The 22,810-nt window shown below is 40.2% G+C and overlaps 1 protein-coding gene across 1 annotated transcript in view; it reads left to right on the top strand.

Moving 5' to 3' along the window:
* The window catches only part of slc27a6 (solute carrier family 27 member 6), a 29,048-nt gene extending 7,189 nt beyond the window's left edge, over nt 1–21,859 (top strand). The window contains exons 3-10 of the mRNA XM_076079896.1: nt 753–911; nt 7,370–7,494; nt 9,764–9,958; nt 15,439–15,529; nt 15,618–15,816; nt 17,995–18,092; nt 18,280–18,410; nt 20,325–21,859. Coding sequence (XP_075936011.1) covers nt 753–911; nt 7,370–7,494; nt 9,764–9,958; nt 15,439–15,529; nt 15,618–15,816; nt 17,995–18,092; nt 18,280–18,410; nt 20,325–20,501 — 1,175 coding nt within the window. The 3' untranslated portion in view covers nt 20,502–21,859. The remainder of the gene's footprint in view (nt 1–752; nt 912–7,369; nt 7,495–9,763; nt 9,959–15,438; nt 15,530–15,617; nt 15,817–17,994; nt 18,093–18,279; nt 18,411–20,324) is intronic.
* The last annotated feature ends 951 nt before the right edge of the window (nt 21,860–22,810 follow it).

Genomic DNA, 22,810 nt, shown 5'->3' with positions numbered 1-22,810 from the left:
GACGTATATGGCGTCTCTGCGTCACTCCTCTGCATTCCCAAATATGGTCACTTCAGTTCATTGGTTGCCAAAAAAACGAAATCGAAAAATCACCAAACTTGAGGCTTTATGACGTCATATTGACTACGTCCACTTCTTATATACGGTTATGGTTTATTTACATGTGAACACTGCCAATGTTGAACTAGCTCTGAGTAGCAATGGTGCTTAATTTTTATAGCTATTTCATAGCTTTCCTGCTCGGTTATGCCAGTACTGTTTATGTTAGTGTTATTTAAGCCTGTGAAGTTATGTACATTATTTACAAGATATTTACATGTTATGTAGAGCTATTCACAGTCATTTAAATGAGGCCTTTGCACGCTATAACGCTGTAGCTGTCATTTACACCATTTTGTGTCTGAGGACATGTTATGTTAAAATAGCATTCAGTTATTGGGGCTATCCTTCTGTGACATTTCAGTTTACAAAAAACAAACTAAACTTATCACGACCCTTAGAAAAAATTTGGGTTTGGGTTGGATATTTGCGTCACGGTTTTTGATCGATGTCTCACTTATCTAATCATTAATGAAGTCTGAAACAATTGAATGCAGCATTGCATGACATTTTGTTGCGTTGTCATGCAGGTAGCACATGGCTATGTACTCCCTCCCCATGCTAACGCTGGATTCAGCAGGGCGGCAATGCAGTTGAAATGATTATTTTGTAACATCATGTAATGCATAATTATGTCTTTTCCTTTCCACAAGGGCTCCCTAAGGCTGCAGTGATCACTCACCTCCAGAGCTTGAAGGCAGCAGCAGGGTTTTGGGCGTTTGGAGCTACTGAAGATGACGTGGTGTACATCCCTCTGCCGCTCTACCACAGCGCAGCTTCCTTGATCGGTATAGGAGGAACCATAGAGCTGGGTAGGCCTCAGAATATGTCTACACCACTAATTCTGTCAGATTCACTGTACAGTATTTTGTAAGTGTTTCTCTTATAGTAGCTTGTCACATGATGTGTTGGTCTTACAATAAGCGTCGTCAGGCGCATTGAGCAGCGAGAGTTATTGTGCCATTGACCAACAAAAAACTAGTCTAAAGTCAGTGATCGATATTTTCCAGCTATTTGATGGGCACATTATTCATATAGTAAGAAGAACCTGCATTAGCGGGTTCACAATGGAAAAGTTTGAGCGTCAAGCACCGAGTTTCCTGGCTTTTAAATTGAATGAGAGATGACACTTTGATTGGTTTGATGATGATTAAAGTAAAATCAGCTGCAAAAAAGCATAATATCCTTAAATTTGCAAAAATGTGGATGCATATTATGAAAATCAGGGTTTTATGAGCATTTTTTCACAGCACCCAAGCGGAATGAACAGAAAAAAAACTATGCTACTATGTTTTGGTTTCATCTAGGGGCACGCTGCTGTCCTCCTCTGCTCTCTGTGTCAGTGTTTCACCGACAGCAAGGCTTAGCTCCTCACAGAATTCAAAGTTTAAGAGAAAACAAAGAATTTGGATCTAAATAATTAAAAAGAATCTAGAAAACAAAACTGACTTCATAGGGCTTACTTTTAACTTGCAGAAGCTGAGTTGGACAAGCCCTTGCATTGGCATCATTCACTTTAGACCAGGGGTATTCATTTAAAATTCCAAAAGGTCCAGATTGAGAAAATCTCCTCGGGCAAAGGTCCGGAACATTACAATAATATCTAACTTGCACTATTTAGTGCCATATATATATATATTCGAGAAGTCTAGTAGTAGTAACGTGTCTGTGTAGTCAACAACTGTCAAATCAAATAAAGAAAGTACACATCAATTATATTTTAACAAATATTATTCTCAGTTTTCAAATTTAACTGGATGGATTATAAATAATACATAGAAATACATAAATAAATGTTCTTCTCATTTCAAGTAAAATAAGAGCTGGATTAAAGAATAACTGACATAACAGAAAGCTTTTCAAAAATGTGCATCTTAAAATAAAGTAATTCATTTTAGAAAAATGAATTTCACTGAATTGTCCTGCAGCTTTAAATTCAGTTCATTCAGGTGTGAAGTGGTGTAAATAAAAACAGCCACAATATTATATTTTTCTCATCTTCTAACAAGATAAATCAGTGTGCATGGACTTTATCTGTGGTTATTAAACCACTTGTTTCAGCTCTATTCTCTCTGTTAATATCATTGTTGGTCAGTGAATTCATGTGTTAGGATTCTGATCATTTTGGGCTCTTAGGTTTATTTTCTGTGACTTCATTTAGATGTGAGTGGGTACGTTTGTTCAAAAGAGTTGTGCATTGTCTCGTAGTGTCGCTTCATTTACCGCTTTAAATAATCGTCACGGTCTCTAAACATATGAGACACACTGGTTATAAACTGTCCGTGTGAAGAATAAACCTATAAGAGTCTGTTCATTCTTGGTTAAAGACTCTGGTCTCTCTGACCACTTTTCTCTCTTTGGAGAACGTCATGTGAACTTCTCTGACTCACGTATTATTCTCCTGCTCTTCCTTCTCTTTCCTCGTCTTTCCCCCGGTGTGTGTACATCTCACTCGAGTCAGGAAACTTGTCAGAATACCCATATTTGATTGGCTGAGCTGCATCACGTGATGTGATTTACAACGCATTGGTCGGTGCGTTTCCTGCACCGCTGAACAAGTGCCGTACAGGCTGAAAAAGCTGCGCCGGTTAAGATAGAAGTGCCCTGTCAAAATAAAATCGATTTTAGGTCCTGGGTCCGGATACAACGGCGTCTGGGTCCGGATCCGGACCGCGGTCCGCCAATTGGCGACCCCTGCTTTAGACCATGCGCTACAGTTCGTTTAAACAGGGCCTATAACTACAACCAAATTTGGGCACATGATCTGCTGGTGGAAGTTTTCACCTCAAAATCTGCGTTAATCGGCCAACCAGTAAATTAAAGCAGCAGAAGGACTTCTTTTTCAGATCTTACCATGTACACAGATTTTACATGGTAACATGTACAAGCTGTCCAGGGAAAAAAAGGTTGAATGCTCAGTTTAATAGCTGTTGACTTGCAAGATCACTCTAGTTTTTGATGAGATTTTGAGAGGTGATCTGTGAGTTGTAGCCGACAGCCTACATTGCCAGAAGGAGAGGAGACTATTCAATTCTAGCCTATTTTGTAGCTTAATGTAGCTGGTAATGTAATAAGCCTTCACAGAAGCTGGCAAATGAATTTATTTCTGTTATGTGGCAATAAACATGTAGCCTGCCGATAACTGATATATTCTGAGCTTCTCTACACATTTTGGCCTTATTTCTATCAAGTTTCAGTTTTGCTGCCTATGTGCTGTATCTCAATATTCACAGTCGTGGTATTATTGTGGCAGCTAAATCTTCGAGGCCGTTGGTGCTGTGCAGCCATCAGGGTTTGAAGGTTTTTGCCTTAAAACCATACAATGTCACATCATTTTGGACCCTTATTACTTAAGATGACACCCAAAAATCTTAAAGACAAAACTTTCTATAATTCATTATTTTATTATTTAAACATATCACTTGACTTCGTCTCACCAGGACTCGAACATTGAATAGATAAATTACAGCACCCTCGGTATATATTGAATCGGCCATTGAATCGGCCTACTGGTGTCAAACGATTAGTCTGAAAGATTGTGATGATGATATGAAAACAAAACAAATAGCCTTTTCCTAGAGGCGCTTTTTGAAAGTAGTGTGGCCATGTGCATTATTGAGCTGAAACTTTGCTGAGTCACAGTGAAAATAAAGGATCATATTAGTAAAGTAGGGCTATTTTTATGAATACAAAATATTGGGTTCCTTATGGCTGTATACATGCATATACAGCCATATATAGCCATATATCTTGCTACACAACAGTTTCCACAGACAAATAATTATCTACTTTCAAATCTAAAACGACCCAGCACCAGGAAATCCGGCACGGTACCAGAGAGCATTAGGCCTAACAACATTTTGGTGGTCTTCGTTACATAATAGGGACAGGAGACAGACCACAGTGTAACTGCCAAACAACAGTGAACCCTTTGAGGACCCACTGTTCCATAACTAGTGCCTTAATTAGAGGATTTAGAGCAAGAAGTGGACACTGAAGACTATTATGGAGAATACTTTTGTTTTTGGTCATGGTTGCTGTGTTTGCCCTCTTCATAGAATGGTCCACTGTGTGAACCTTGCTTTTGGAAAAGCAGCAAATTCTTATCGGCTATCCTATTGATGAATCTTTGGCTTCTGCATTGGTTCCAACTGCTGCAAAAGTTGAAAGCTCAACGTCCTTCACTGGTAGAGATAAACACAGGTTGTGCTAACAAATCTTGGTGAGGCCGGTGTCCTGACAGATTTATGTTGAAAAGTATGTCGACACATTGGGCTGGCATTGTCAGACCTTGTACACCTGCCTGGACTCACAAGTCAGCCTCTGAAACGCTTCGCTAAGCTAGAGTCTGAAGACAGTGTCCCTGGTTTCATTGCTAAAACTGTGTGGAAGTGATTTAAAAAAAACTTGATAGAAGAACCAATACAGTCTTGTGGTGGACCCAGTGACATGCAGAAGTCGTGTGCTTGTAAACACTGTCGTACAGCTGCTCTGCTAACGAGCTAACAAACACACACAGACGGTTCACGCAATGTAGCGGCTGTTCAAAGTTTAAAAAATAGAATTAATCTCGGAGCTCTCCCACCAGTAATTAGCTCCTGAATGTACACCCTGTATGTCCCCGCTCATGTAGATAAACGATTGGCCTTTCTGAATCTAGGACATGTAAGGGGTGTAGGTTTGTTAACGGCCGTTCTTCCCGCCGTTCTAGCAACAACTTTGCATTTAGTAATCCCCAGATATTCGCGATTTGGTCTCCGATTGTCTGGTATTGCAAGACTAACACCTGCCAAGACGATACTAAACCCCAACCATTCGCCCTCTCAGTTTATGTATATATTGTATATCATGGAATAACCCAAGGCTGTCCTTTAAGAGCTGGCTGTTTGGTACCAATGGCTAAGACTTTTAAAACTGGGACTTGTCTAAAGAGCTATGTAGTATACAAAATAGAAGTTGTAGAACAAGCTAGCTAACAAATTAGCAATTTCTGCCTCCAAATACAAGACTCTGCTAAAAAGCTAGCTGGCTAGCCTTCACTTTTACTTTGTTAATAGAACACAAATCACAGTCAACAATGTTATATTGTAATGTTGGAGAGGAAGACTGCCCTCTTAAGACTGAGATGAGCTATAACATCAAGCTGTCTGTGAACCACAAGGTAACATTGGCAGACACTGTGCGTGTTATTTGTAATAGATTAGCTTAGTAGGCCAAAGAGAATGTCACACTGGACACTTTGTACCTAAGTTTCAAAATACATAAGCCAAGCATTATTTGTTCTGTTTAAGGTATCCTCCCCACTGCAAATAGGCTAGACAGTGGCTGAATTGCACCACAAGTTGTAAAGCCACTACAATCTTTATCAAGAACCATGACATTTTATACACCCTCAAAAAGTCACCTTAGACTCATGTCTGTCATGGCTGCTGTGACATTTCCAATTACCTGTCGCTATGAAACTGCCAGCACATTTTTTGATGTCAACAACAAAAGTGTTCCTTGAGTAAAGAACTGAACAAACGTCTGTATTTATGGTCCGTTTGTGATGAAATGTCATGCCCTCATCTCCTGATCCGATAATAATCCCAGTCTGTATCTCAAACGTGATCACAAAACATGACAGAAATATTATACTCTTATTTACAACAATAAGTAAAGACATTCTTTAAATGACATCCTTTGCTTGTCTCCTATATTATATGTTGTGATTTTGCAAATAAATCAGCAAATTAGACATGCATGGATCATGTCTACAATGTCGAAAAGTAAATATAGAGTGTGTCAACATTTTGCAGTGTCATTAAACTTTGATCTTTCCATTATAGATAAGTCCCAAGTCCCAGTTTCCATCAGACAGCCGCAGATCATATCCAGGTCTCTCTAATCGCATATGACGACAATCAGTTAACCAGCTTTTTCCAGTAAACTGATTTCTTAACTGTATTGGCAATGTCCACCCCTCTGCCAGAGAGCCCCACCAGATTGCAGCCAATCCCCCTCTCAGCAGAGCGAATGATACGCTGACGGTGATGGAGGAGGAGAGGATGAACTCAATGATGGCAGTGTAGAAGTGCACCATTATTGTCTTTGGCAGGTTGAACTTCTTCAGTTGCCTCAGGAAGTACATCCTCTGCTGAGCCTTCTTTGCTATGGAGCTGATGTTAAGCTCCCACTTGAGGTCCTGGGTTATGGTGGAGCCCAGGAAGCCAAAGATAGGGACAGGTGGGAATGCATTCTTGCGGAAATCCACAACAATCTCCACTGTCTTTAGAGCGTTGAGTTCTAAGTTGTTAAGTCCGCACCAGGTCACCAGATGGTCAGTCTCCCACCTGTCGGCGGACTCATCCCCACCAGAGATGAGTCCAATGAGGGTGGTGTCATCCGAGAACTTCAGGAGCTAGAGGGTCACCAGTTCCAGTCCCCGTATGAATCGAGCATGGAGTGTGGCCACTTTGCCTCACTGCAGAGTTGCCCCTTGAGCAAGCCACCGAACCCCACCGTACCATCCTGATGGATTGGTTAAATGCAGAGATAAATTTAATTTCTGCTGGGTACAATTGTGTGTGACATTATAACTTGATTTACATTTTCATTACATTTGCATACAGGTAACCAGGTTTCTAATCCCTTTTTACAAGTTTGCATGTGCAGGACAAGAGAGCTCATTACACATACATCCCCGTATTTAAAATGATTCCATAAAGTCTAAGTAAAACTGAATCAAGTTGTTTTTTTAACTGCTCATTTTTTATTTATTTTTTGATAAATTCACACGTCTGCCCTCCTGTCCTCTCTGTGCTGTCAGTCTGCTCCAACACAGACACCAAAAAACATACAAAATCAAATCAGGCAGCATCTTCGGTTTAAATAAGGTCAAGGGTAAGGAACAAATGTGGTTACTGACCTGCAACGTGTAAATGAAAACAGCTGTATACACTTTTATCTTTTAAACATGTCAGAAGACGCTTGCATGTCTTTCACCTTTAGCATTGTGTTGTGAGTGCATCTTCGCAAAAGAACAAGAGATTTAAACAGTACATGGACCTGCATAGTAACACAACGCTCTACAGCACCTCTTGTTACGCTCTGTCAGCAAAATAATTCAAACATATTTTACATAGTACATTGTATATGGGAATTAAATACCAATCTATAAATATGATTCCAGCTTCTTATTTGCATTGATAAACACTTGGAGTAGATAAAGCTGGTATTTAAAATAGGAGAATATGAGAATGTAATGTCATTGGTATCTGTTCTACCACAGGTGCGACCTGCGTCTTAAAGAAGAAGTTCTCAGCCTCCCAGTTCTGGAATGACTGTAGAAAACACAACGTTACTGTTTTCCAGTATATCGGTGAACTCTGCAGATACCTCTGCAACCGGCCCAAGGTAATGTGTTTGGCATTCAACTTGAAAGTGTTAATAACCTCTTGCAAATATAATATCAAGCCTGTCTCTGCTCAGGCACACTGACGGCACCAAAACGCTTAATTTCTGGTTCATTTTGGATAACATTTCTGTTAACCGCCTAAATGAAAATATACTCTGTGGAAAACTTTCTGGTTTGCTATGAAACAAGTACCTTTAGTAGTGTGCCCCCATTCTGGCAAAGTATCTTGATAGTAATTCCCTCCTTTCTGTGTGATTGTTGAATAGGAATTTGAAGTCAAGTTTAGAAAGTGCTTTGTCTTCTTTCTGATGGACTGACACCTAAACCATTGATCTTCAAAGTTTTCGTCTTTCCTAAACTTTTTATTCTATACTTACTGCTGTTATTATCTCAACATGACTTTCCGCCATGTTATTCACATTTGACTCCGGGCTAGAAAACAGAATGACGGAGCAAGTGAGTTCGAGTAGAGCAACGGGGAAAAAAGCGTCAATGCTTTACACTCCTTTACAGTCACTGCCACTTGTGAATCCGATAAGTAAAATTGTGCACAACTGTAGCGGGAAGACAAGCGGGGCCTTTGTTTTGTGCTGTTTGCATCCTCCCATTGGTAGACACTCAGACATGTACGCACACACAGTGTGAGGGCCGAGCTCATTGCCACTTGAGGCCGGACTCAAAGTCCCCTTTGTCCACTCTCTCTCTGTTATTCGGCTGCGTGGGTGGAAGGCTGGCAATGACTGTCCTCGCCGCTGATTGGCAAATTAAAAATGTGGACACGCAAGTGTGAGTACCATTTACCGCCGGCATGCTGTCTTATGCACAGTGACCATTGAGCAATCATGGCAAATACCATGCATGCATTTTCTGTGTTTTTTTTCCAATTTTGTTTTTCATGAACAGGTGTGCAGAAGTGTTTATGGTATACTTTTTGCATTTCACATGCCAATGTAGTCGTTATTCTTTAATTCTAATGAAATCAAATTATTCAATAAGGAGTGCGATGAAACCATTCTCAGTGCATATTTCCCAGTTTGTACATCCTCGATTCCTTTCCTTGCCTCTTCTCCTCACGTCTTAGTCCCCGCCTACGGGAGATGCGAGGGTGGAGCCTCGGAGCCGCCAATTTAAAGATATGACAATTAAATATCACGTGATGCACAGCTGCAACAGATGTCATTTGTTTTGTTATAATTTATTAATTAATGATCTCTATCAGATGAGCATAGCAGTGTTCATTTCAACTTATATATTTACTATTCATTTTATTCATGAAAAGAATGTTCGGATGCCATACATTTACACACACACACACGCACACATATATAAGGGCTATAATAAATATACAATAAAGCTTTTGTTTCATTGTGTGAAGCCCTACAAATGTTTGTGTGAAAAGTACCATACATAGAAAGTATATTGTGTATATAATTGAGTGATATTTATATTATATATATCTTGTCTATCTATATATGACAACATGAAATACAGCAAATTAGTGCTGAAGGCAAGAGAATGTTGCCACTGATATAATAATTTTACGACAGCAGCTGTTTGCACTTGTAACCATCATGTCAGGATTATAGCAGTTGAATTGGATGCCTACATTCAATATAATAATAGAAGTGATGTCATTAAGGTCAGGCCTCTTTTGTTTGTTTACGGATGCCCAAAAGACTTCCGTAAAGGCTACACAGTTGTATCTTCGCTTATAGCTCCTACAGAAGCCTCCTCGCTCCTCCAAATGAATTTTAGGAACTGGGACGTACTTCAAGATGCAGCACTGAGATTGATTTCCGGATCACAAGCCGGAGGAGCGAGAAGACGAGGCAGAAAATTGGGAAATTAGAAAAGGCCCTATGTCTGGCCGTGCTGTTAATAGATACACCAGTTCTTCTTCTTCTGTTATTTGACAGAGTAGTTGCTCAAGGTGTGTTGGCCGCCTTCGGTGGTCAATACACGAAGGGCTGGATTACCAACCAAGAAAAGTCAGGCAACTGCCCCTCTGCTCCAGACCATCAGGGGCCCCAAAGGCCCCATGCTGATTGTCATTCAGTTAGTGTGTTGTCAATTAATTGCAAATGTGTTCCATGTTCCTCTATGAGTTTGTGTGTTCCCATCATTGCTTTGCTTGTTACACACACACTAGATTATGTTTCTCGAGGGCTGCAGTTTAACAGCTCGTTGCCTAATGTCATGGAGAAATGATAAGTTGTCAACCGTCAGATCTACTTTGCTAACATCATCTCTTCCCTCTCCCCCCGTCAGACAGCGGCGGATCAGGTTCACAAGGTGCGGATGGGAGTCGGGAACGGGCTGCGGCAGGACGTGTGGCGGGAGTTCCAGAGTCGCTTTGGAAACATTAAAATGTGCGAGGTGTACGGCTCCACTGAGGGAAACCTGTGTTTCATGAACCACATCGGCAAGATCGGAACCGTGGGTCGCTCCCACTTCTTCTACAGGGTGAGTACTCGGTGACCTTAAAGGAATGCTTCGCCCACAAAATGACCGTTCACTCTCATTTACTCACCCCCTTGAATTCTTTAAGGAAAACAGAGTTTTTCTCGCATGCCGTTTTTTATGAGGTCTGCAAGATGTGAAGATTCCACAGAAGTAGTAATTGTGAGCACAACACCAAAACTAAAAGCCCCACAATGTCACACCCACTGGTCTCAGAAGAGAAGATGCGATAAAGGTACATTTTTGAATACACTTTGATGGCACGTTAACTACTTCTAATTACTCTACCACAGGCAGTGCTACTCCACCAAAAAGATATGGAGATGGTGTTAGTAGTCTATAGTTAGTTAGTAGCAGGGTTTAAGGAACAGCAACCCATTCAGCTCCCTCTATTCCACCATATCGGCTGAATAAAACATTACGAGGTATTCATTAAAACAAGAGGAAACACAGATTGGCAAAGAAATGGCTTTAAGTATCAGAGTTGCTGGTACTTGACTTATTATGTAATCTATCGATGAATCTGGCGGTAATTCGTTGTTTTTGATGAATCATTGATTTTCATTGAGAAGACCACTGTCATATAAAACTTCCAAGAGAAAAGACAGACCCACCTTTAATAGAGAGAACAGACTGATGTTTCAACACCACTGTCTTCATCAGAGTCAAAGAGACAAAGACAAAAAGGTGTGCAATTCTTATTGGTCATTGCTGGAACAGATCAGGTCTATTGGACAGTGGATCCAAAAGTAACAGTTGCCATTTTCAACGTCCGAGTGCCAAACCTCAAATCAGGAGCACAAGATTACAGCTATCTCTTAAACTTACAGTGATAAAATACAAAAAGTGTAAGTACTGCATCCATCACGTTAAACAAATGAAAGAAAACAAATTCAGTTTTTCATTGAACTGTGTAAGAGTATGAATCCAACGTGCCTCTCTACAGAGCAGCCAGTTGGTAATGTCTCCACCACAAAATATTGTATTTGTTTTGCAGTTTTGTGTTCAGATATGCAAATCCTTAAAGCTCTCTTAGTTTGTCCAACACAAACCAGACCACAGGGACATTTCAGCATGACAACATGAGGCTTTTATTGAGTATTCTTTGACCAGAACGTGAATGTGTAAAGGTACATTAATCCATCACTAAAGAGAGAGAAAACAGACTGAAGGTATTTCTGTCAGTTATTTTTGTTTTTGAATTGTAACAGACACAAATCTACCGAAATTCAATGAGGTCTTACAGACGTTCTGGAGTTTTTGGAATATTTCATGCCATTAGTCAGTCAGTCAAAAATTATTTATTTCTTCACCAGAGAAACTTGAGCAATATCAGATCAAATACTTATATATATTGGTTACATTTATTTTTTCAAGATTTGTGACTGTAAACATTTACTATACCGTGGAAACAGTAAATATTTAACACTAGCTCTAAGCAGCTTATAAATACACAACTAAAACTACTAATGCCAAGATTTTTTTATCAACAAAAATAACATCTTTTTGAATTTGAAATGAACATTTACATTTTTGAAGGTTTACACTGACTCTTGGGGACGTTAGTGGAAAAGAAAAAAAGATATATCAAGTAAAATAAAAGATTATATATATACATATAAACACAAAAGCACTTCACTTACCAAAGCTGCTGTTCAGTTAAAGACAAAGTCCATCCTCCTTTCTTTGTTAATGAAGAGTTCAATGACGCGGTTGTACAGAACATCGGTGCGGGTCAGTTCCAGCCAGAGGTCCTCCTGTGAACGTGTTCGTTGAGTTGTAGATCCACTCGGGTCTCTCCAAAAGTTTTCAAAAGCACTGTAGCTTGTAAGTGTCCTGCCGTGCTATGGTGTCGTGTTGCTGCCTTGGTTAGCCACCTCAGGTTAGCGTAGCATAGCTCCAAACAGCTCCAAACACCAAGACGCTAAGTAGCAAATAAAACGCATTCTTAGCCAGAACATGTGCAGCGCTTCTCCGACGCTGTTAGCCAGAAATACCGTTTGTACAAATCCTTTTTCTGGCTGGGTCAGGGCTGCTAGCTGTGGGGTTGGCCGACTCTTTCTTGCGATGTCCAGTTTTTCTGGAAATGTCCTTGAGAAATCCTTTTCTCCTCCTTCAGCCATTGAAGCCATTTTTTACCTAGCTTTGTTTGTTTAACAAAGCTAGGTAAAAAAATAAAAGAATCTACACCAAGCAAAACGCTACAAAATATTGGATAAAAGCTCTCCTTAAAACAAGCTGTGCTGGAAGCAGAGCAACAGAGGAAGACAGGAGCTGTGCAATGAGAAAATAAGATAATAGGAAAAAACATTATTATACATGTAGTGTATTTGTGAAAAATTATTAAATTATAAAATAGCTATAATTTTGTGATTCTGTTTCGGCCAGCAGAGAAGGCTTTGCTGGCCCTGACGGCCCTCCACTGTCAGATGATAATCCAACAGCACTCATAAACTTGCTGTTATACTGCGCAATTCCCTATTTTGAAAGCTGTCAGTTTGGGTAGCTTGCCAAATTTTGCCACGTTGTCCTGCTGCTTTTGTGTTTGGCACTCCTGTCAGGAAGATGATCAAGATCCTGAAAGCTGTTCTTGACCCGGTACCATCCCCTTCTTAGTGTCTATTCTGACACGCTACCAGGGGCTCTTGACATTGCGTGCGTGGGGCTGTGCCCACATAGCGGCATCCAGCAACCCAGGATATTTGATGTCATGCATTCATCCAGAATTACGTTAATTCCTATAAGTTACTCAGTACCACTAAACCCACACCTCTACAGCTGCTAGCAGGCGGGACTTTGCCCCCAAATGACTCATGGCCTCTATATGTTATATAAATTTGTTATGTAAATCTGGATGGCAACCCAGGTTTCTAGTATGCTTTTGTTTGCTTACAACCCACGTTCACTCTCCAAGCATCGTTGCTAATCGGGCACATCTTGTGGTGGAGAGATTGTGCAAAGCTTGAATTTGTGAGGGGTGGGGGAGGGTTAACCAGCTTAGAGGAGATCTGTCAGGTCCTGTATTGTTATCCTCCATCAGAGGGATCTCTCAGGGGTCAACCAACTGATTGTACTCTACATGGCGTGGACACCGTGTCATGAACACCTGTGGTGGTCCACTTTAACAATGACTTCATTTTAGTGACGGAAATTACAATATTTTTTTATTTTTATTATATTTTTATGTTTTATTACAGATGATGGTCAGTATGAAGATCGTATTATTTCACACAGAAATGTGTCCAGCCTTGGGCTTACAAAATAACACAATATAGACTAGATCCAGAATATAACGAGCGCACACATCTGTGTGACACTACGGAGTACAAAAATTAAAAAAATAGCAACTCGCATATCTAACTGTAAGTTTTCAGACCATGTCTCCATGAATACCTCTTAAACTCCACCCCTCTTTACCACAGACCCATTTATGTCCTCTTAAGGGCGGGCGCTGGATCTTTAGGATGAGATAGCAGGTCAACAGTAGAACAGTAGTTCTAGTCTTAAATCACAAATTAAAACATATTAATTCATTAAAATAGATTGTGAACATGTATAAGGTCTTAGAACTTTATGATGGAAGTGTGTGATGGAGATTTAGTGCGAAACCTTTTTTTTTTTTAAAGTACCACGGGACAATTGATAAAAAGGAAGAAAGATCTCTCCAAAATACCATAGACACCAAGATCTAGAGGAACACCACAGAAGGATCCATGCTGGGATTTAGTGTTAAAAACTTTTGACATTTGTAGATTTCTGCAAGAATTGCATTTTTCAGCAATTGATAGGGGAGCACTTCTGTTCTGGAAACTACTCAGAAACCACCTTATTGTCAATAAACATAGAGAAGCCATACATCCTCTGAAGTTCCTCGGTCTCTAGTTTGTGGGTGCACCGTTTCATGAGACTGTGATTATCCTAGAGGTCACGACAGGTCATTTTACACAGTGACGTCAAGTTTCAAAAAATGGTCTCACTACAATGAAATGGCTACTTTGGAGACATCATCACACATGAACATATTATATATATATTAGTCTCAGATACCCAGTCACACCCAGTTTATGCAATTCAAAGACTGTATGCAGAAATATTTAAATACACCATTTTTAGATAAGGAACACACATTTATCCTGCCTGCAAAGAAAATGTTTTTTTGTCTTAAACTGCGTGTTATCATTTACATATCTAGAGGTGAGAGGTCAAGGGACCCCTGTGAATATGGCCATCAGCTCATGTATTTTCATTATAAATGGCATACAACACAACATACTACAGTATATGAAATATAGCTGGACGTCTGTTGAGACAGTGAGGGAGGCGGAGCAGTGAAGTGGCTTTTCCTGAGGCTGAGGTAGGTATTAGCCTCGCTAATGCTCATCTGTGGAGCGGTTCATTAGTTATAGTGATTACATGTGTTTAGCTCTGATCTCTGACCTCGGCTATTCTTAGATCTGGCTCACTGCTTTTCCTGCTGGCTCACCAACCATTATAAAATATAGTTATAAAAGCGAAGTTATAAAACATCATGATGTCAGGACACACGTGGAGCGTAAAGCAGTGACTTGCTCAGACATTTTTCACAGCAGACATGTTGACATGTTACAGCAGGAAAGACACCACTGTAAATAATAATAATAATACATTTTATTTGTATAGCGCTTTAAAAGGTACTTAAAGACACTTTACATGGTAAAAACAGAAACAATAGAATTAATTACAGTAAAAACAACATAGATGTAAGAATTAACACGAGAAAAAATAGAAAAACATACATAACTGACTACAGGTTAAAAGCAGATTTAAATAGATGAGTTTTAAGTGCAGTTTTTAAAGTGGCGAGTGACGGAGAATGTCTAAGGTGCTGGGGGAGAGAGTTCCAGAGGGAGGGGCAGTGATGGAGAAGGCCCTGTCTCCCCAGGTCCGATACGTGGACAGAGTAGGGGGGGTAAGGAGGTTGGGAGCCAGTGGAGGTTTTGAAGGACTGGGGTGATGTGGTCTCTGGTGCGGAAGCTGAGTTCTGGATGTATTTTAGTTTGTTGATGATTTTGGTGGGTGAGCCGTACAGGATGCTGTTGCAGTAGTCCAGTCGAGAGGTGATGAAGGCGTGGATGAGTGTTTCAGCGGCTGTGGAGGAGAGGGAGGGGTGTAGACGGGCGATGTTTTTGAGATGAGAGAAGGCGTTTTTTATGATGTGATGACGTGGCGTTCAAAGGAGAGGGTGTGTTGAGGGAGTGGTCATCAGAGGAGAGGAGGAGGTCATTGGTGACTTTGATTAGGGCAGTTTCTGTGCTGTGATGAGATCTGAATCCAGATTGAATAATTAATAATTAAGGCTTATTTTCCAGTATAGTGTCAGAATGCCTGCTGTCAAAAGTATCTGATTTTGAGTCCGAAGTTTTTTGTGGGTGATTCCATTCATCACTTTAGATTTGAATGCCTCTGTGTAATTTAATGATATTTTCTCTTTATTTTGTGTGCAGCTCTTGTTCAAGTACGATATGGTGAAGTACGACATGGTGAAAGATGAACCAGTGAAAGATCCGTATGGCTTTTGTCAGCGAGTGGAAAAGGGTAAGAGAGATCTGCACAAAAGATCTGTCCTTTAAGATTGTTCATTCTTTGAAAGTTGAATCCACCTGACCTTCTGTCCTGTTCCCAGGTGAGACAGGGCTTTTACTGTCCAAGGTGAGCACCTTGAGCCCGTTCTTTGGCTACGCTGGAAGCAAGCAGCTGACAGAAAAGAAGCTGATGAGAAACGTGTTTGTGAAGGGAGACGCCTACTTCAACACGGGCGACCTCATGGCTGAAGACCAGGAGGGCTTCATCTGCTTCAGAGATAGAGTGGGAGACACCTTCAGGTACAGTGGGACGGGATGTATGGAGATGTCTTTTCTGCAGGTACCAACCCAACACCGAGGCCTTCGTAGTCTTTCATTGGTCTTTAAAGGGTAACTTATGTATTTTTTAACCTGGACCCTATGATCCCATGTTTTTTTGTCTAACTGATAATGGGGACAACAACCATTTTTTAAATTGGTCCAGAATTGAGCATGGAGTGAGAAGAGCGCTGCAGCCACTAAACAGGGTGCAATGAAATCATACTGGACAATTCCTCACCGTCAGTTTTCATCCACTTAAAGTGCTTGTTTTTGCCACTGACACGCTCAGATTGTTATTATAAGTGTCTTATTATAAGAGGCACAACATGGGGTAATAGGATCCAGGTTTAGAAATACCAAAGCTACCCTTTAAAGCTGAGTATAAACGCCCTGTACATGCTCGTAGCTTACGCAGCTCTGTCCACATGTTGAAGTGTCCTTGAAGGAAACACTCAACTCCTGGAGTGAGAGGTTGTTTATGTCTCTTATTTTGTTATTTTCGTACTGTTTGACGTTGGTTAAAATGGGACCCCACAATTTATTTTATTTAGTCTAATTAAATTCAAAATTGCATTCTAATTTCTGTATATGTGGGCAATGTTTATGTTCTAAATGTGCTAATGTGAATATGAGTGCAGTATTAATACTATTTCAGTTTGATGACATTAAGGTGTGCTGCATGGCTTTTACCACCAGGTGATGTCTTTGAGTGAGAAGCAGTTGTTACAAGCGGTAGTGTGTCGAAGAAGAATCCTTGTTGTTGTTTTTTTGTTTGAGTAGTAAGCTGAGTTCAGACAGAGTTCAGACAGACTTCAAACAGACGGCATCTCCGGTTCTGAAGAGTGAAGTCAAAGCTTCATTTGTTAAAGCTGCATTCTCTCTATTGACCATCAGGGGGCGACTCCTCTGGTTGTATAGAAGTCTATGAGAAAATGACTCTACTTCTCTCTTGATTTATTACCTCAGTAAACATTGTAAACATGAGTTTATGGTCTCAATCTCTAGTTTCAAGTCTTCTTCAATACAGCATGATGTTAATTTAGTAAATTATGTCCATTTAAAGTCAAATAGACCAGAGGTCTTCAACAGGGGGTCCGCGGCCCCTAGGGGGTCCGCGGAGGTACTGCAGGGGGTCCGCGAAATTTTTGGTTGATTAGACAATTAAAAAACAAATATATAATAACAATATATATTTTTTTCTTCTCTAAACATGAATGTGTCCATTATTTTAATAGTTCAGTATTGTATTTAAGATAACAGGTATGTTTATGCATGGCAGTGTCACTAATAGGCCATCACTCATTTTAGTTTCCACATTTATGTTTAAAATGAAAACATCAATTTGAATAGCTTGTATGATTATCATGCAATTGACAGACAATGTTGATATTGGCATTGGTATCAGCTGACAAGGTATGTTTATAAATGGCAGTGGCACGGCCTCCCTACTCACTGTACCTTGCACATGTTTAAAATAAAAACATGAATATATGAACCTGTGTATTATTTGAATAGCTTAGTATTGAATGCACAATAAAGAGGTATACATGGTACTAGGCCCATTTAATATAAAACACTATTTTATACAATATATATAGTCGGGGGTCCCTGCTCCATCTCTCTATCAGTTTGGGGGTCCTTGGCCTGAAAAACTTTGAAGACCCCTGAAATAGACCATAAAGCAGAGTATGCTTTAGGGCGGGGCTACCTTGTGATTGACAGGTCGCTACCAGAGGGCGTCTCTAAATCACATAATTTTACTTTCAGTACATACTGCTGCTGCTCTCACAAAGCATGTGCTGTTGCATGCAGTTTGCATTCAACTGGAACATACTACTTCCTCATAACATGGCACTTCCTGCTCATATATCTGCTGCGCAAAGGATTGTGGGTCAGGATAGCCTGAAAAGCATGCTGGCTTGCAAACTGCAAAATGCGACCATTGCCGTAGAACATGTTGGTATTTTTGGCTTACTGCATTTGACACAGTATGTATTGGGACATACTAAACCTTTTTCTGGCACACTAAGTATTATGGGTATTGAAACATACAGGTAGTTTCCCAGTTTGCCAATAAAAAACAATATATTTTACTTTCAAATTTTCAGTTTCATATGCAGGGTCTATTTTTTAACCGTCCTGTTTCCCTGATTTCAGGTGGAAGGGTGAGAATGTAGCAACGACGGAGGTAACGGAGATGCTCGGGCTGGTGGATTTCATCCAGGAAGTCAATGTGTATGGAGTGGAAGTGCAAGGTATGTTATAGACGCCTTTGAAAACTTCCAGTACAGATGTTTTCAGAATAGTGCCACATTTACTATTAAATGTAGTACTGCAGTAATTTGCAGCTAAGTGAGCCGTGCTGTTTCTAGTACCGGTCCTGAGAATAATGACCAACACAGAGCTGGAGAGCGATGACATTGAACTGTGTTGTCCACACAGGGCACGAGGGTAGAGCGGGTATGGCCGCCGTGATTGTGAGACCGGGCCTCGAGTTCGACGGCAAGAAGCTGTTTGAGCATGTGATGAGCGACGTCCCGGCTTACGCTCGCCCGCTGTTCATCAGGCTCCAGGTAACGAGCACGCCGACACACTGGATCTGCACCTGGATTATGTTGATGAGTGTTCTTCATAAAAGGGACTGTAGGGGAGTTTACATTCATTCTGGTTTATTAGAGGCTTATTAGACACCTGATCTCAGGCAGGTACAGCTTCAGGGGGGTCAAAGGGTTCAGATGAACCCAGTGGTGGAGTAAAAAGTACATTATTTCCCTCTGAATTGTAGTCGCGGAGTAGAAGTATAAAGTAGCACAGTACTTATTCACGGAAATTCTCTTGAAACACTACAAGCAAACATAAATAGAAGCTTGGACACTGATGGACAAAGTCGGCAGTCACCATCTCCTCGTACAGAAGGAAAGCTGACCTCTACGGCTTTTCAGAAAACAAAGAAACTCGTTTCCATTGGCTAGCACAGCTCAATCTACAGATCTTTCAACCCTCTGACTATTTCACAAAAGCACATTCCTTCGATGATGCGTATGTCTTAAACTTCTACCCTTACAACTTGAGTAAATGTACTTTGAAAAGTGTTAAGTCCTACCCGGGTTAAACTGACTATATGAATGCAGTCCGTTCACACTGTGCACGGGCAGCAGCATGTCATGTGCTTGGTCAGTGTGCGTGTTACGCCCTCTAGTGTCCATTAGGCGCCAGTACCCTGAAAATAATTGTGAATAAGACCGAATGAATGCAATGAACACTGTGAGGTGGGACATTGTTATTGAGCTCACGGTTGTTTGTCACATCCATCTTTGAGGACAACAAACGTCACTGTTTTTTACAATGACTTTAAATTGATATAAAAATTGTCCTCACATTCACAATATTCTATATCAGTGTATTCATTAATTGGTGATTGAACCAGACAGTACAAACAAGAGCGAGAGCAATCAAGGTTCAAGTTAGTGAACCTATGTGGACTTTATAACTGTTTATATTACGTCACATGACTTCCTCCTTTGCTCCCATCATAATTATTACAGCCACTAAAGTTTGCCGGCTTTTTTTGTATGCGTATCAGGTATCAACTGACCCACATCTATTAGGCTAATATCTGCTGATGAAGCCCATTCAGTCAGCTGGGACTCGTTCGTGTGTTACCGAGGAATCCTAACTGTAACTGTAGATGTGATTCTTCTATCAGCACTCGTCCTGTCATGTCTGAATCTACACACACATGAAATTTCACATCTGCATTTAACGTTAGGAGCAGCTGCTGGAAAGAGCCCGGGGAGCAACTTGGGGTTCAGTGTCTCATTTAAAGACACGTTGACATTCAGACAGGAGGAGCCGGGGATCAAACTGTGGTTGAAGGAGCACCCGCTCCAGCCCCTGCACCACAGCCACACCTTTTTAAAAAAAGGAGCAGAAACCCCACCTCTTTTTTAATAGTTTATTCTCGGCAGTCGATATATATACACATTAATACATGGTCAGGGAAATTTAAAATGTCATCATACAGTTTGCATAACCTTTCAATTATATTTCGGTGTTCACGTTGTTCCCCATCCTCATTGTCATTACCATAATGTGCCATCAACAGTGCTGCTGCTGTTTGGCAGTTCTTTTCAATTTAAGACCGGGTCTATGCCATCCTTAATTAGGATTAGTTAGTTAGGACGATTCAATAATAGCATAATTCCCAAGAGAAGATGGGATTGTTTCCTAAATGCAATTAGGAAACATGTTTCTGTAAATCCCTAATGACGTTTCTGTATTGAGCCCCCTGAACTATCGGTATGAAAATTGTTGCCGATTAATGTTTTGTTGATCAACTAATCGTGCGCATGGCAGTAAAATAAGTCAGCAGTGATACATCACTAAGTGTATCACTGTAGATCCCAACTAAAGTTCCAAACATTGGACAGTTCATGCTCTATAGAGAACTTATTGAAATGACACTGATTGTTGTGTTTTGTCCTCAGGAGGTCATGGAGATGACGAGCACCTTCAAGCAGCAGAAGTTCCAGCTGGTGCAGAGCGGCTTCAACCCCTCTACGATCTCTGACCTCCTCTATGTGTTGGACTACCAGCAGGAGAGCTACATTCCTTTGACGGACAGCATCTACCGGAGCATCCTCGTCGGAGAACGCAAGCTGTAGAATTCTTAGTACGGTCGTGAAGCCCAGCGAGGGATGAAGGCAGCGCTGCCAGCTGCAGCACGTTGTGTCCCACAGACACCAGTGAGCCCACAATCATGTTCAGTGAAGTACTGAGGTCTGAAGGGAAAGCCTTCGTCTAGTTAGTGGATGACAGAGGACCAGGAACAATATGAACCTGAACGCATCACTGTGAAACACCAACTCACACCTTCAACTGAAACAGTGTGTTGGTTATTGAAGCCCTTCATTTGTCCAGTCATTTGATGAAAGCACTGCAAAAATAAGCTCTTAATTAATGAAGTCAGTACATTTGAATGGGGACAAGAATTTGCCCTTCATTTACATATTAAATATAAATATTTGACAGATTTGTTAATGATATGTTTGAGTTATTAAGGTTTATATTATGGTTGGGGTGTTGGTTTACACTATGGGTCTTTATTAATGATTATTGAATTCATAATTGTTAGAAGGATTATTCTTCAGTATTCAAGTGTTTAATTGTTTTACTCTGATATGGGCTAAATTTATGGATAGATTAATAATAATAACAATAATAATTATACATGAATGGACTGTAATATATACAGTTGTTTTTAATGGTCTTTCTGCATGGATTAAGAGGGTACATTGTCATTTCATAATTCCCATAAAATCCATTTAAAGTGCCTTAATTGCATCAGTACTAAAGGATACATTGATGGTCCAACATTTTGAAAAGGAAAATTCATAAATGTGTTTTTTTAACTTACAAACAAATAAATGGTTCACAGATGTTTTTGCTACTTTGCAAATATATATTTTTAACATCTGTCGGATTGTTTAAAATGTCTTTGTGAATCTTTCCAACAAAATCAACATTTTTATCCAGAGATATTTTTTTCACTAATTTTACTTCTTTAGCAAATTCCGACGTTCCGTTGATCGATCACAGCAAGAATGTGTTTATTTATGAAACAGAAGTAGTTGAATATTGTCTTGACTGAGAGAGATTTTCAATATGAAGAGCCCAAAAGTGGCCAGATATTCAGCCATATCAAATGTTTTCTTTTAATTCTGTCAAAGTTCTGATTCCACAATTTATTTATACATTTTAATTTTTTTCTTGTCTTTATGTTTTTTTTATTTTTATATGTGCTGCTAAATATATTTACAGACATTCAGTCTTGGGAAACCTCTCAGGGGGGATCAGGGGAGGGCTGGGATCTGAACCATCAACCACAATAAGCTTCAAAGCATATTTACGTGATCGATATCAACAGCTAAGTCATGAAAATGACATTTTGTTAAAGCTTAATATGCAGCATTTTCCTAAAAAACAACATAGAGACTGAGAATAAAGAATCACTCTAAATCATCATTTAAGACCCTCTTGCAGTCTGTATTTACTCTTTTCTTCTTGTTTTGCTGTGTTTGGCTCCTGGGAATCAGCAAAGAGCCTTCGGGCCCTTTAGGTCTGTACCCCCCCAGCCAATAAGCAGGGTGTGCAGCCCGTAGTCATTCCCAGGTCAGATACCACTGTTTGTCACGCCTCTCTGTGTCTGATCCTGAGGCACATGGCACCCTTTAGCATCTGATACAGAGCAACCAAGGTACTTAAGAAGAGCTGCACAGTGAGTGCTCTGATTTTTTTTTCTTATATGAATTTCTTTTTCAATTCATTTTCAGGGCTGATTTGAAATAATAAATGGCGTGTAGATCCATTTTCAACACATGAAATGCCAATTTTTATAACGGCAATATTGATGTGTTTCATCACATTACAGTCAGTTTACAGCTCAAAAGCACATTTCAGTGTGCAGTACCTCTTTTTTGGGGGCATAGTAGCTAAAAGCATCCCCAAAGGTTTGGTGGTGACCTTGGGAACAGTTCAAGAGGCAGCTGTGCAGAAACCTGGGTACATGGAGGATCATAAAACAATATTGAGTCTGTGAAATAAAAGGCCAGGCCATTAAGTGCCTTAAAAAAAGAGAATTTAAAGAGAAGCACTTTAAACTTCTAAAAGATACGGGTATTCAGAACAGGAGTTATATCATCTCTCATTTGAGTTTTGGTTAAATTCCTGGCAGCAGCAACCTGACTGGTCCTTAACCATGATCCTTTGTACAGCTGTTCAACAGACACCTCAGTGGAGACCAAAGCTGTGGACCGACCCACATCCGTAGACACATGGCTAAAAATATAACAATACATGACATGATAACATATTGTGTTATGTTAACAACCATATTAATTATACTGCTTAGTACATGCAAGAAATTGATAGACTAGCCTCTGGTTATAGTAAATCATCCAAATGTATTTACTGA

The sequence above is a fragment of the Anarhichas minor genome, unplaced genomic scaffold, assembly GCF_050575085.1.
Source record: "Anarhichas minor isolate MPS153535 unplaced genomic scaffold, ASM5057508v1 ptg000073l, whole genome shotgun sequence".
Taxonomy (NCBI): domain Eukaryota; kingdom Metazoa; phylum Chordata; class Actinopteri; order Perciformes; family Anarhichadidae; genus Anarhichas; species Anarhichas minor.
This window is presented reverse-complemented; position numbering and strand designations above follow the sequence as displayed.